The 15,746-nt window shown below is 46.8% G+C and overlaps 1 protein-coding gene across 1 annotated transcript; it reads right to left on the bottom strand.

Moving 5' to 3' along the window:
- Nucleotides 1-2,491: 2,491 nt before the first annotated feature.
- Nucleotides 2,492-12,666, bottom strand: LOC140355955 (NACHT, LRR and PYD domains-containing protein 3-like). Its single transcript, XM_072440617.1, has 6 exons — nucleotides 10,875-12,666; nucleotides 10,393-10,560; nucleotides 10,046-10,213; nucleotides 9,809-9,979; nucleotides 9,412-9,458; nucleotides 2,492-3,298 (listed from the first exon to the last, which is right to left on the bottom strand). Exons 1-6 carry the CDS (start codon nucleotides 12,662-12,664, stop codon nucleotides 2,706-2,708), a joined length of 2,937 nt encoding a protein of 978 aa, XP_072296718.1. The 5' UTR covers nucleotides 12,665-12,666; the 3' UTR covers nucleotides 2,492-2,705.
- Nucleotides 12,667-15,746: the final 3,080 nt, after the last annotated feature.

Below are 15,746 nucleotides of genomic sequence, written 5' to 3'. Positions count from 1 at the left end.
GAAGGTAAAATATGTATAGAATATTGCCCTACTGCAAACATGGTAGCTGATGTCCTTACCAAGCCTTTGACAAAAGCTAAGTTTGAGAGTTTTAAGGGATATTTGTTTGGGAAGTAATGTTGAACATTGCTAATATACCAAATTTTTTTTTTTTAATGTTGTTTTGAAGTGTTTAGAACTTTGCCAGTATGCCAAATGTTTTATTTTGGGGTTATATATTTTTGTTTACTATATGAGAACTATACACATGTCTTTGAGTGGGAGTGTTGAGCATACTTGCAGATGGAGCAAAGCCATGTGTTACCTGCGTGATCAGTGAATGTGTTGTTGTGTTGTAATGAGCATGCGCAATAAATGGTCAGTAGTGTTGTTTTTTCCCTCAGACCAAAGAGACGACGGTTGTCTGTATTTTTTCCCCCGAACCACATTGGTGACTACAAAACGATAGACTGCTGCAGAATGTCTAACGTAACACACCTGCTACGATTAGACACGCCCCCTGGGATTCCTTTCTCAATTCTGATCATTTATTCACACGTTATAGATGTTGCAAATAATGAAAGTACATTTCTCCTCCTCAATATTGAGAATGATCCATCTCTTTGGGATGAATATGATTTTGAACAGTTCCTTGTGTTCAGTGCGATAGCGGCGGTTGAGGCGTGCTCCGCCCTATTGAACCTCAGCAAATGAACAATCAGTAACTTCATCTTTTCAAAGATCTAAAGTCCGTCATTTATTCACCAAAACAGTTCAAATGACCAAATGTTTAGTAAAGAAACACACATAAAAGAGCTGATTTCCACACGAGCCGTCTCATGGTTTTTATTTGGGGTCTTATCGCTCTTCTGTCCAACTCTGTGTCAAACGTCCCCCAGTAAGTGGAGACACTGCTGGTCTCTGGATCCACAGACTCACACGTGTCCACAATCATCTTCTTCAGGCTTTTTGTGAGCTCAGAACCTCCTTTTGCACCTTTGGAATTCTTTAAGAAGAGACTCTGACCTTTGCTCCACCATCTCATTTATGTTCAGAGAGATTCAGTCTTTAAGTCTTGTGATGGCAAAAGAGGTATAAAAGAGATATAAAAGTGGATTAAAGTCACTCACGTTGTGTCACTTCTCAGTCCGAGGAGGTTTTTCTGCTTCTTAAAACTCCATAAACGTCTCTAAAATGTGAAATCAAAGCGGAGCAGAATCTGTGTCACACCCATAGACCATGAAAACGAGTGGACTGTTGGACTGTGAGGTCAGAGGCCACGCCCCCAAATACTCACACAGGTATATAAATACACACGTGGTACATTCTGTCAGTCAAAGTCTGAAACAGTAACTCTTCTGCTCATGTCCCAACACTGCCACCTTCTGGAAATGTCGTGTCAGGTTCATTCATAAATCTAACGCCCAAACTTGACTTTTCCGTTTCGAGACGAGCTCTTTGGTTTTTTACAACAATCTGAACAAACGTTACATTATAAACCTTCTGGTCATTCTGGAAAAATGTCATATTCACAAAACCAAACTCAGAAATAAAGAAAAGAACTAAAAAGAAATGGACCTGGAGCGACTAAAGTCCAGTGCGCTCTCTCTGCTACTATATTCACAGTTTAATATTGATAAAGTTGTGTGGTCTTGACTTCCTCTTGAGACGTGAGTGGGACATTTTCATCTGCAGGTCCTTCTTGATGAAAAACTCCTCTTCAAACACAAGTTCAAGCGCACAACTCTCCCACGTGGAATAACAGATATGTACTTGTGAACAGGAGATGGACCTTTCTCCACCAGAGCTTTTCTAACGCTGTTCGTGGAGAAATAAGAACATTGTGTGTGAATTCTGTGCCAAATATCAGATCTGCTGTAGCCAAAGAAGATCTAAACAGAGTGTCCAGTCTCTCCCAGGATCTCTGACCAACACGGTTAAACAGGATCTAATACAGTCTAAGGTGACCCCTGTAATGAGGGCTCTTTGTGTGGACGCTGCTGAGTTATCGGCCACTTTATTAGGTACACCTGTCCAACTGCTCGTTAACGCAAATGTCTCATCAGCCAATCACACGGCAGCAGCTCAATGCATTTAGGCTGTAGACTTGGTCAAGAGGATCTGCTGCAGTTCAAAGCAGCATCAGGACGGGGAAGAAAGGTGATTGAAGTGACTTTGAAGGTGGCGTGGTTGTTGGTGCCAGACGGGCTGGTCTGAGTATTTCACAAACTGTTGATCTACTGGGATTTTCACACATCTCTAGGGTTCACAGAGAATGGTCGGAAAAAGAGACAATATCCAGTGATTATTATGAAACCCTCTTTTATTATAAATCACATCATCAGCAAAATGTCAACCATCATCAGTCAATTCATCCTGAAAATCAAAGAAATATTAAAACAAAACATTTCATCACAAATGTTCAGGGAGTAAATACCATTTTGTCCTGGGACTTTTGAAAACATAAAACTATAATAATAATAATAATAATAATGATATAATGTTTGAGAATGAGTGACAGTTTCTGACTCCATGAGAGTTTAGTCAGATTTGACAAATTCCTTTTTGAAGCGTTCCAATGTAAAACAGAAATAATTGTTTGATTCGTCGAACACTAAAATAATCTCGACAAAATAATATGAATAATAAAATGCTCATTGAAGTTAAATGTTTTTTCTAAATGTGTTTGTGTTTGGGATGAGACCAGACTAACAGGACCTGAAGTGTCAGTCCTTCAGGGGGCGCTGTGTGCTCAGCTCCACCAGAGACACTGAACTTTCAAACTCCCTCAGTCTAAACCCAGGAAACAGAGGCTCAGTGAAGGAGGAGCTGAAGGTGTGGAGGTGGGACAGTTCTCCACCAGAGAGGACCTGATAGAAGGACAGAGCTCCAGCCTCAGAGTCCAGCAACACGCCCACTCTGGAGGTGTTTGAAGAAAACTGATTTGAAAGCGCATATTTTCTCAAACTTAACATAAACTCAGGTCTTTCTTTCACATTGTGCATAAAATAATATTTTCCTCCCCAGATCCTCAGATTCCAGGACTGATCATTGAGTCCAAACACACTCTCCTCACTCTTTCCTCTCCGTCTGATTCCTCTGTAACTCACTGCTACATCAACGTCCCCCTCACACTGCACCTCCCAGTAACAGCGCCCCCTCAGGCCGGAGGAGGCCAGGACCTGAGGCCAGTGTGTGAATCTGTCCTCATGATGTGGAACTTGTTCTGACCATAAGTCTCCAGTCACAGTCCGTTTGTCCTCAGACAGATGGAGTCTTCTGTTTGCCGTGTTTGGATCCAGAGTGAGCTCACAGTGATCTGAAACACAAAGACACATTTAAAATGTGATGATTTAAACAGGTTAGTGAGAGTAAATATGAAGTGTGAAAGTCCTGTTTCTTCTCAAAGGTAAATCAATGATAATGAGGTGGTTGGAGGCTCAGCTCATGTGTGATCAGCTTCAGCATGTTTAGTTTGGCTCAAAACCTCATCAGTGTTTTGAACTGGGACGTTCAGTTTGTGCGGCTCCAGATCCAATACTGATCTTTAATGTTTGTTCTTTACAATACTGATCCGATACCGATCTGATACCGATCTGATCTTTTTATATTTCATGTTTTGATCTTGAGCCTTTATAAAACATGAAGAACACAAAGCTGAATTTGGCTCCAGTTTAATTCCATGACGACAGTTTCAATATGAATATTGCAGAATAGTGTTTTAAAGTGGTCCACAGCTTCAGAGCATCACACTCACTGTGACAGACACATTGATGGATTGATGCAGGTCAAATGAGATGTGCATTTATATATTTGTGAATAAATCATTGGTGGACGACCTAAACTGTGCTTTCTTCACCTGTGAATGTGGATGTTTTTCAGACGTTCCACATTCTGCTTTGGAGCCTCTCAAAATCCACATTTATTCAAAGACAGATTTGTTCTCATCAATTCTCATTTATAAACATGAACGTTGAGATGACATGATTGACAGTTTAAAAGTGGGCGTGGTGTTCAGGGGAGATGTCCGTGGACACAGTGTGGAGATTTGCTCCAACTAAAAGACTCTTTAGGCCCTTTTTACTTTAGTTTTTAGACTTGTTTTAGACCGGAGCGCCAAGGCACACGCATTTCCCGAGTCCTCACGGAGCGAGACGAGCCGGTCGTGACACACGGCTGTAAAAACACAAGATTCTATCAAGTCAAAGTACAGCACATTTACTATGTTGTGGAGACACCAGATTGTTGAACTTTAGCCTTCTTCTTTCACCAATAAGTGACTTTTGACTCCTTTGACTCGTCTACTGCCTCTTAAGTCTCTCACACACATGGATTGTAGAAGAACAAGCAAAATACACAACTTTATTGATTCAGGATCAGATTTATATTCATGTCCACATCCAGAAACACTGCCCCCAGTGGTCACCACAGGAACTCTGAATGTGACAAAAAGATCAAACTCTCACAAGCAAAACGACAGATTTAAAAAGAAAATGTCAATCATGTCAAGTCATTTCAACGTTCATGTTTATAAATGAGAATTTATGTGAAAAAATCTGCCAAAACATTTATAATTTATATGTATTATCTTCTGATAGATTTGCAGTGATTTTTCACTAGAACTAAAGTCTCAATAACAAAACTCTGCTGAATATGACTGAGAATTAATATCATTTATGATGAAAAGTGATGAGATCATCTTTGATTATTACAAAGGGTTATTAGGGATATTAGTGTGATTCTTCCTACTATTTATTTATTCTGCCCTAAAGCTGTTTGGACCTTTTAATTCATATTAAATGATATATTAATATATCTTGAGTAACAGTTAATATGTAAAACGCAGCCTAATTGTGTCTCAGACATAAACATATCAGTGTTTATTTGTGTCTGATACAATATGTCTTTGTGTCTTACATTCAATTAAAAAAGTCAAAGGTCCAAACGTGACTGTGTCATATTAAATAATGATTGAGACACGTCAATATCTCTTTGTGATATGAATCCATTATTATTTGTAGAAAGGATGAACAAAAACAAGTCAAAGACATTTCTTACATTAATACATGACATGTCCTCTGAGTGCGCCATCTAGTGGTGAAATCAGCCTTATTCAAAAGTGACTCCTACTTATTTATTTCTTCTTTATTTTCAGCTTTAATTGGCCTAAAAACACAATAAACAGTAATAAACGTGTAGTTTTGAAGAGAAAAAGAGCATAGATCATGTGACGTCTGCAGAGCTGAGCCGATGGTGCCCAGGCACATTGTACTCACAGCTCCTCAGTGTTTCTGCTGCTCTGGACTTCAGCCTTAACATTAGCAGTGACCGCTGCGTGTGGACCACGTGAGGACCATATGCACTTGTATGGAGCCCATCTAGTCACAGGTTCTGATCCCATACTCAAACATACATGTGTCTGTGTGACGGGGGAAAGGGTGGAGTCTGTGGGAGCTGTGGTGGAGGAGGACCAGGGCATCAGGAGTAACTCAACAATGTGGGCTCAGGAGTAACCGCAGCAACAGCCTCCTCTCACTGCCACCAAGAACACGACCTTTTAAGACATCGTTTGTCCCGTCTGCCGTGTCCAGGGCCCAAGCCTTCAGGGGCTTTTTCATCTTATATATGTTGTTTTATCATTGTTCATCGTTTGATGTTGCACCGAGTCACCAAAGCAAGTTCCTATTTTGTGAATTATGTTCAGTGACAATAAACCTTTTCTGATTCTAATTCAGAAAAGGTCTAATTCTTCAGACAAAGATCGGTTCAGAAGCCCCCTATGATGACAACACAAACAAGGCAGTTCACGTCGCCCGGATCGGCGTCACCGGGGCCCCATCCTGGAGCCAGGCCTGGGATGGGTGCTCCATGGCGAGCGCCTGGTGGCCGGGTCTTACCCCACGGGGCCCGGCCGGGCACAGCCCGAAAAAGCGACGTGGGGCCGTCCTCCCGTGGGCCCACCACCCGCAGGAGGATCCATAAGGGGCCGGTGCAGAGAGATCTGGGCGGCAGTCGACGGCAGGGGCCTCGGCGACCAGATCTCCGGACACAGAGACTAACTCTGGGGACATGGAATGTCACCTCGCTGGGGGGGAAAGAGCCTGAGCTTGTGCGGGAGGTTGAGCGATACCGACTAGATATAGTCGGCCTCACCTCCACGCACAGTTTGGGCTCTGGAACCCATCTCCTCGAGAGGGGCTGGACGCTCCACTTCTCTGGTGTTGCCCGCGGGGAGAGGCGACGGGCTGGTGTGGGCTTGCTGATAGCCCCTCAGCTCAGCCGCCACGTGTTGGAGTTTACCCCGGTGAACGAGAGGGTCGCGTCCCTCCGCCTTCGGGTGGGGGACAGGTCTCTCACTGTTGTGGCGGCCTACGGGCCGAACAGCAGTGCAGAGTACCCGGCCTTCTTGGAGTCCTTGGGAGGGGTACTGGACAGTGCACCGACCGGGGACTCCATTGTTCTACTGGGGGACTTCAACGCCCACGTGGGCAATGACAGTGTCACCTGGAGAGGGGTGATCGGGAAGAACGGCTTCCCCGATCTGAACCCGAGCGGTGTTCAGTTATTGGACTTCTGTGCTAGCCACGGATTGTCCATAACGAACACCATGTTCAAGCACAAGGGTGTCCACCAGTGCACATGGCACCAGGACACCCTAGGCCGGAGGTCAATGATCAACTTTGTTGTCGTGTCATCAGACCTCCGGCCGCGTGTCTTGGACACTCGGGTGAAGAGAGGGGCAGAGTTGTCAACCGATCACCACCTGGTGGTGAGTTGGATCCGCTGGCGGAGGAGGAAGCCGGACAGACTTGGCAGACCCAAGCGCATTGTGAGGGTCTGTTGGGAACGTCTAGTGGAGCCCTCTGTCAGTAGGGTATTCAACTCGCACCTCCGGGAGAGCTTCTCCCATGTCCCGGGGGAGGCTGGGGACATTGAGTCCGAGTGGACCATGTTCTCCGCCTCCATTGTTGATGCGGCTGCTCGGAGCTGTGGTCGCAAGGTCTCCGGTGCCTGTCGTGGCGGCAACCCCCGAACCCGGTGGTGGACACCGGAAGTAAGGGATGCCGTCAGACTGAAGAAGGAGGCCTATCAGGCCACTCTGGCTTGTAGGTCTCCGGAGGTCATCGGCGGGTATCGGCAGGCCAAGCGAGCCGCGGCTCGTGCTGTCGCAGAGGCAAAAACCCGGGCCTGGGAGGAGTTCGGGGAGGCCATGGAGGAGGACTATCGGTCGGCACCAAAGAAATTCTGGCAAACCGTCCGGCGCCTCAGGAGGGGGAAGCAGTGTCTCACCAACACCGTTTACGGTGCGGGTGGAGGCCTGCTGACCTCAACTGGGGATGTCGTTGGACGGTGGAAGGAATACTTTGAGGATCTCCTTAATCCCTCAGTCACGTCTTCCGAAGAGGAAGTAGAGACCGGGGACTCGGAGGCTGGCTCATCCATCACCCAAGCTGAAGTCACTGAGGTTGTTCGCAAACTCCTCGGTGGCAGGGCTCCGGGGGTGGATGAGATCCGCCCTGAGTACCTAAAGTATCTGGATGTTGTAGGACTGTCTTGGTTGACACGTCTCTGCAACATCGCGTGGCGTTCGGGGACCGTGCCTCTGGACTGGCAGACCGGGGTGGTGGTCCCTCTGTTCAAGAAGGGGGACCGGAGGGTGTGTTCCAACTACAGAGGGATCACACTCCTCAGCCTCCCGGGTAAGGTCTATTCCAAGGTACTGGAGAGGAGAATCCGACCGATAGTCGAACCTCGGATTCAGGAGGAGCAGAGTGGTTTTCGTCCCGGTCGTGGAACACTGGACCAGCTCTATACCCTCCATCGGGTGCTCGAGGGTTCATGGGAGTTTGCCCAACCAGTCCACATGTGCTTTGTGGATCTGGAGAAGGCTTTCGACCGTGTCCCTTGGGGTGTCCTTTAGGGGGTGCTCCGGGAGTACGGGGTCCGGGGCCCTTTGCTCAGGGCTGTCCGGTCCCTGTATGACCGGAGCAGGAGCTGTGTTCGCATTGCCGGCAGTAAGTCAGACCTGTTCCCAGTGCATGTTGGACTCCGCCAGGGCTGCCCTGTGTCACCGGTTCTGTTCATAATTTTTATGGACAGAATTTCTAGGCGCAGTCAGGGGTCGGAGGGTGTCCGGTTTGGGGACCACAGGATCTCATCTCTGCTGTTTGCAGACGATGTTGTCCTGATGGCTCCATCAAACCCGGACCTGCAACATGCACTGGGACGGTTTGCAGCCGAGTGTGAAGCGGCTGGGATGAGAATCAGCACCTCCAAATCCGAGGCCATGGTTCTCGACCGGAAAAAGGTGGCTTGCCCTCTCCAGGTGGGTGGGGTGTCCTTGCCCCAAGTGGAGGAGTTCAAGTATCTCGGGGTCTTGTTCACGAGTGAGGGAAGGATGGAGCGTGAGATCGACAGGCGGATCGGTGCAGCGGCTGCAGTGATGCAGTCGCTGCATCGGACCGTTGTGGTAAAGAGGGAGCTGAGCCGAAAGGCAAAGCTCTCTATTTACCGGTCGGTCTACGTTCCTACCCTCACCTATGGTCATGAGCTTTGGGTAGTGACCGAAAGAACAAGATTGCGGATACAAGCGGTCGAAATGAGTTTCCTCCGTCGTGTGGCTGGGCGCTCCCTTAGAGATAAGGTGAGGAGCTCGGCCACACGGGAGGAGCTCGGAGTAGAGCCGCTGCTCCTCCACGTCGAGAGGAGCCAGCTGAGGTGGCTCGGGCATCTGTTTCGGATGCCTCCTGGGCGCCTCCCTCGGGAGGTGTTTCAGGCATGTCCCACCGGGAAGAGGCCCCGGGGAAGACCCAGGACACGCTGGAGAGACTATGTCTCTCGGCTGGCCTGGGAACGCCTCGGGATCCCCCCGGAGGAGTTAGAGGAAGTGTCTGGGGAGAGGGAAGTCTGGGAGTCCCTGCTCAGAGTGCTGCCCCCGCGACCCGGCCCCGGATAAAGCGGCAGAAGATGGATGGATGGATGGATGATTCTAATTCTGATTCTGACTTCGTCTTTTGCATTTACCCCTTGACTACAGATGCCACAAACTGCAGCACAAACAGACGGGCAAAGTGTGAGCGGCGGCCGAGGCGTCGGAGCAGGACAATATGTTTCCGAGTCCAATTCATGACGACAGACGAGTACGAGAGCGAAAGCTCAGGATAAAGAAGACGCCATCATAAATCTGTCTTATAATAATAAGGTATTATCATATTTACCTGTAAGATTAGGAGAATAAAGATGAATATAAAGATCGCCCTAGTTCAAATGTAAAGTTGGACAGTTCCTCCAGTGAAACAGTTTCAGTCTGATGTTTGTGGAAGTTGCTGCTTGTCAAACCTCTAAATGTGTCGATAAGTTCAAATAAAAACATCAGATCTACAGCTGTAAGTCTTCTACATGTGAAGTTGTACCAAATAAAATACTACTCACATTTTCTAGGACCTGGAACCATCCAGCGCTTTCCAGAAGGATCCAACCTGGAAAACACAAGTCTAGTTTAGACCAGAACCTGGACCAACCCCTGAACCAGGACCCACACCTGACAGACTGTAGGGGGCAGTGTGGTCTCACCTGACAGACTGTAGGGGGCAGTGTGGTCTCACCTGACAGACTGTAGGGGGCAGTGTGGTCTCACCTGACAGACTGTAGGGGGCAGTGTGGTCTCACCTGACAGACTGCAGGGGGCAGTGTGGTCTCACCTGACAGACTGTAGGGGGCAGTGTGGTCTCACCTGACAGACTGTAGGGGGCAGTGTGGTCTCACCTGACAGACTGTAGGGGGCAGTGTGGTCTCACCTGACAGACTGCAGGGGGCAGTGTGGTCTCACCTGACAAACTGCAGGGGGCAGTGTGGATCGTCCCGTAGTGCGGTCAGTCTCTCTGCTGAGGGTCCTGGATGGTTGTAGCTCAGGTCTAACTCTCTTAGATGGCAGTGGGTGGAGCTTAGAGCTGAGGCCAGATCAGCCCCGCCCCTTTCTGAGACCAGACATCCAGACAGCCTAAAGACAGACAGCATTACACTCATGTGGAAACAAGGGGCAGAGTGCATGATGGGAGTGTCTCACCTGAGAGTCTCCAGTCTGCAGGGGGCGCTCTTCAGTCCATCACACAGCAGCTCCACTCCTGAGTCCTGGAGGTCATTTTGACTCAGGTCGAAGTGTGTGAGACTGGAAGAGCTGAGGACTGAGGCCAGAGGACCACAGCTGAGAGAGGACAGGCCACAAGTACTCAATCTGGGGAGAATGCATTTTTATTTATTATGCCCCGAAATAGTCATTGCAGTAATAGTATTGAAGCAGTACACAAACTTAAAAATAACTTTAAATGCAAGTTATTATGATGAATAGAATAGAAATGTCAATAGACTAATAGACAAACAAACACTGGAAGAGCAAAGTGTAGCTGATCTAACCTGAGAGTCTCCAGTCTGCAGGGGGCGCTCTTCAGTCCATCACACAGCAGCTCCACCCCTGAGTCCTGGAGGTCATTTTGACTCAGGTCGAGGTGTGTGAGACTGGAGGAGCTGAGGACTGAGGCCAGAGGACCACAGATGCTGTTTGTCAGGTTACAGCCGGACAGACTGAGGACAGAGAGGGAGATTAGAGCGCACTCACACCTGATCGTAAACAGAGTGTCGACTATGAGGTCCGTTTGGCCGATGTCAGTCTGATTTGTGCTTCAGTGATGCTGCTGGAGGAAGTGGACCTTATGAAAGTCTGTGTGTAGTTGAACTTTAGGATTATATGGCCTCGAGGACATGTTTATGTACCAGTGTTTTCACATTTTAGCTGCTTTTGTTGGACACATTACCCTGGAATGTTCTGCTATTTGGATTTAGGGTAGACTTTGAGTTGAGAGTGTTAACCACTCTGCCACAGTGTAGTTTGTACTCACATGGCTTTGGTGGAGGCCTTGATAACCGGCAGCAGATTCAGCAGAGCCTTCTCTGAGGGACAGTATTTCCTCAGGTCAAACTCCTCAAGGTCTGAGTCTGTAGACAGTAAGAGAAAGGCCAAGGCTGACCACTGAGCAGGAGAAAGTTCATCAGCCTTCAGGCGTCCTTCTCTCAGGGTGTTTTGGATGTCCTGCACCAGACTGCGGTCGTTCAGCTCGTTCAGACAGTGGAACAGGTTCAGGCTTTTCTCTGTAGACAGACCCTCATCATTGAGCTTCTGTTTAAGGTATTTTACTGTCTCTTGATTGGTCTGAGAGCCACTTCTTGTGTGGGTCAGCAAACCCTGTAGCAGGCTCTTATTGGTCGGCAGAGAAAGGCCCAGGAGGAAGCGCAGGAACAGGTCCAGGTGTCCGTTTGGACTCTTAAAGGCCTGGTCCACAGCAGAGCTAATGAAGGCTTCTTCAGAAGAGTTTGATGGGGACAGCAGGTTCTCTCCAGAGCTGAAGAAGGTCTGATGGACGTAAAGAGCAGCCAGAAACTCCTGCACACTCAGATGGATGAAGCAGTAGACCTTATCCTGGTACAGCCCTGGCTCCTCTCTAAAGACCTGTGTGAACACTCCGGAGTACACTGAGGCCGCTGCAGCGTCCAGCCCACACTCGCTCAGGTCACACTCGTAGAAGATCAGGTTTCCTTTCTGCAGCTGCTCAAAGGCCACTTTTCCCAGAGACTGCACCATCTCCCTGGTCTCTGGAGTCCAGTGAAGGTCTGTCCCTGATCCTTGGTGATACTTGATGTTCTTTACTTTGGCCTGCACCACCAGGAAGTGGACGTACATCTGTGTGAGAGTCCGGGGCAGCTCTGGTTCCTCTGTTTGTTCCAGAAGCTTCTGTATAACTGTGGAGAGGATCCAGCAGAAGACCGGGATGTGACACATAATGTGGAGGCTGCGGATGCTCCTGATGTGGGAGAGAACAAGTGTGACCTGCCGCTCGTCTCTGAACCTCTTCCTGAAGTACTCCTCCTTCTGCGGGTCGGCGAACCCTCGCACCTCTGTCACCATGGAGACGCACCACTCAGGGATCTGATTGGCCGCTGCGGGGCGCGTGGTTATCCAGAGAAGAGCGGAGGGAAGCAGGCTCCCCCTGATGAGGTTTACCAGCAGCACGTCCACTGAGACGGACTGTGTGGGGTCGCTCAGGACCCGGGTTTGGCTGAAGTCCAGAGGAAGTCTGCACTCGTCCAGACCGTCAAAGATGAAGAGCACCTGGAGCTGTTGGAAGCTGCAGAGAGCGTTGGATGGACTGAAGAAGTGGTGCAGCAGCTCCACCAGGCTGAACTGTGTGTCTCTGAGCACATTGAGCTCTCTGAAAGTGAACGGGAACAGCAGCTGGAGCTCCTGGTTGGTCCTACCTTCAGCCCAGTCCAGACTGAACTTCTGAGTCAGCACTGTTTTCCCCACGCCGGCCACGCCCTTCGTCAGCACGACTCTGATTGGTCCCTTTGTCTGTGCTCTCATTGGTTCTTCTCTGATTGGGAGTTTAAACATGTCTTCACACTTGATGGCGGTCTCTGCAGAGGCCGGTTTTCTGGTCTCGATGTGTCTGACCTCATGTTGCTCTGTGGCCTCTCCCTCTGTGATGTACAGCTCTGTGAAGATCTGCTTCAGTTCAGAGGAGTTTCCTTCTTTAGCGATGCCCTCACACACACGGCTGAACTTCTGTACCAGACAAGTCTTCACTTCTCCCTGAACCTTAGAACACAGACCTGTAAAAAGAGAAATCTGCATCAGACGTGTAACTGGACACACTGGGTTCAGTTAGAGCAGAGAGAGCTCTGGAGATTTTATGAAATTAAACCCACTATTACGGCCCCCGTCCTCCCTGTTGTGTGTTTGACTGTAATGTTCCCTTCCCAACACGGCTGTAACAAGGGACAAGTTGGTTTCCTATTTCTACTTTCTGTTTCCTCTGGTTGATGGGCCAATCCACAGTCTTCACCTGCAGCCAGTCCCAGTATTTAAGGACCTGTTGCAGCTGTACAAGGCCATTTGTCTTCTCGTTCATCAGGGCTGTGGTGGTAGCGACTGACTTTGAGTTTTGAGACATTTGTAGTTTGTTCGTTTGTTATTTGTCTCCTTTTAAGTTGTCACTTTGATTCTGTTCATGGGCCTTTGTTTTGTTTGTCCTGTGACTCGTACCTTTTAGAGACACTTAACTTGTTTTCTTAGTCGTGTCTGTGTTTGTTCAGTTACTTTTGTTTTCCTGTTTATTGAACAAACTTTATTTCACCATTGAACATCTTGGTTTTATTACTTCTTTTACCCTCGCAGTTGTAACACGCACACTTTGAAACATCAGAAACATTTGAATCCAGATAATCCTTTCTGGTCAAGTCCTTTTCAGCCAATACCAGCTGTAGCTCATCACATGAAATGTGCCTGTACCTAAAAAACCTGGAGCATCTGAACTGAATGATTTTCACCCAATAACACTTACCTTCACTTTATGTAAGAGTATGGAGCAAACTGTGAGTAAAAACATCATGTCGTCTATATCCAACTGTTTGGACATCTAACAGTTTGCATATGAAAGTCAGAAGTACAGAAGATGCAGCTATCACTCTATATAACACCTTAGCAAAGCACCTTCAGGCCCCTTACCATTATGCTAGAATCCTCTTTGTGGACTTTACATCAGCTTTCAGTTCTCTGCGTGTACATATTTGACTGAACAGGCTCATGGACCTCGGTGTTAATGGAGGCATTATCAAATGGGCCAGAGACTTTATGTCCAATCGTTCCAAAGAGATATTTATCCTACTCTGGGTAGGCCCTGCCCACTGGGCGGGACCTCCTAATGAAAAGGTGTTATTGGTTTCAACAGAAACTAAACCTTTTTGTTTTCTATCAAACTAGCGTCTTTGTTTATTATCAGTCCTTTAATGGACTATCAGCCTTCTATTGTCGCTGGCTCACTCTCTTTCTCTTCCCTGAGGACCTGATTAGCATCAGAATGCTCTGGGCGTCGACCTCTCCAGGGATTCAAGATTCCAATACAAACAACAGGAAAGTTGAATCTTAAAACTTGTTCCTATTTAATGATGGTGTTTTTTTTCAAACAAAAATAGCCTCTTCAACTTAAACCATCTTTTCTCCTGCTCAGAATCTTCTCCTCACTGTCTTTGATAAAGTGGTTTGTGTCTTTAAGATGAAGATGCACGGCGCTCTGTGGTCCTGAACTCCAGTGTCTTCTGTGCTGATAAAGCCTCTTGTGAAGTGGCTGTTTAGTCTCTTCTATGTCACGCTCTTTACAGTTTTCTTTACTGCATTGGACAGAATATTCTATCCAATGCAGTGCACAGAAGACAGGCCAAACGTCTCGTTTTTTCCAGATGATTACAATTGAATCTTTTTCTACAATGGAACACTCCAGGACGAATGAGGGATAACACCAACAACAAGTTATTACTTGTGGTGAGTTCTTTTATGTAACAACTCATAATTTATACGTTGCATTTAGGGATGCAGACCTAAACCCACGTTCAGGTTCAAGTCCGGATTCAAATCCAGAGGTTTAGGTTTAGGTCCGGACTCATTAGGTCCGGACCTAAACCATGCCATATTTGCATAATGTTATAACAGCATAACACAAGCTACTTGGCTAAATTAAGTTGAAGACACTTGAACAAGGACGACTATCAAACACAAGGCTTAACTGCAGATTGAAATAAACTCAACTTGTCTGGTTTATTCACTGTTTTTAACAGAAGTTACAACTTACAAATCACAAGCTACTAGCTACGAGCTAGCTGCTAAACTATAGCTTAACTAACAGTTAACACACATTCATGTGTTTTACTTGAGGAACAAGAGCATGTTGAGTATTGTTGACAGAGTCAGTCTGGGTCAAGGGTCAAAGCAGCTGTTTCATCTGATACAATGTTTTGCCTTTAGACACATTTCCATCTTTAATGTTACAGATCCATTGGCATCAAAAGTCAGGTAAAAACCTTCAAACAGACAAAACACCAGTGTAAATAATTAAATAACAGTGTAAAATAACAGAGTTATAAAAACTAGTATAAAAGTCAACTAGAATCACTATAAAGCATCAACTTAGCAGTATCAAAAGTAGAATATGAAAATATTTTACACAACACATCAAAATAATACATCATATTAGCAGCATTAAACACCAGACCAGATTTAACAACTGTAGAATACAAATACAAAATATAAACTCCAATTAATGAATGCAGCAATTAAGCAATATTACTTTGACTTTCCTTTGTATTTACTTAATGCCAAATATATCACACCACAACATAACACTTAAGTTATTTCATTCATATTTACACAAAGCCCAAAGCACAACCCAGACAAGACCAAGCTGACCCCGCCCCTTTAACCATCACAACATCGCACGCGGCGGCCACAGCTTAAACAGTTCAGATAAAGCCAGCGATCTCACCGGCTTCACTTCAATGTTCACATGTGGACACACGGTTCTGCAGCTCGACACGTACCAGGCGCTCCCGTCTCTCGCATCTTTAAACTTATTTCGCCGGCTTTAACTTATGCCCGGAAGACGCGTGCGTCACTAATTAGGGTCCGTGTGCGCTATTGACGGCGGCGCATGGCAGTGTTTACGTCCAGCGCAAATTTCGCGATCAATGGAAGGTTTAAGATGGTTTAGATTCTAGAACAAAAAGGATATAGTATGTGAGTGCTATATTTTTTTATGAGTCCAGAACCGAATCACCGGGGTTTCGTTTTTTTTAACCTGAACCGAAACGTTTTTACAAGTCCAGATCCGGTCCGTTGTAGCGGTACACATCCCTAGATACATTATGAAATGTTGAGTGTGACA

This window comes from Eucyclogobius newberryi, unplaced genomic scaffold (assembly GCF_026437365.1).
Source record: "Eucyclogobius newberryi isolate DKJ021-1_F unplaced genomic scaffold, fEucNew1.0.hap1 SCAF_12, whole genome shotgun sequence".
NCBI classification, from domain to species: Eukaryota; Metazoa; Chordata; class Actinopteri; order Gobiiformes; family Gobiidae; genus Eucyclogobius; species Eucyclogobius newberryi.
This window is presented reverse-complemented; position numbering and strand designations above follow the sequence as displayed.

Coding starts and splice junctions, on each gene's coding strand:
- LOC140355955 (XM_072440617.1), bottom strand. CDS start 12,664: ATGCAGATTTCTCTTTTTACAGGTCTGTGTTCTAAGGTTCAGGGAGAA. Junction 9,980..10,045: donor TGCAGACTGGAGACTCTCAG/GTGAGACACTCC, acceptor GTCTGTCTTTAG/GCTGTCTGGATGTCTGGTCT. Junction 9,459..9,808: donor TGCCCCCTGCAGTTTGTCAG/GTGAGACCACAC, acceptor TGTGTTTTCCAG/GTTGGATCCTTCTGGAAAGC.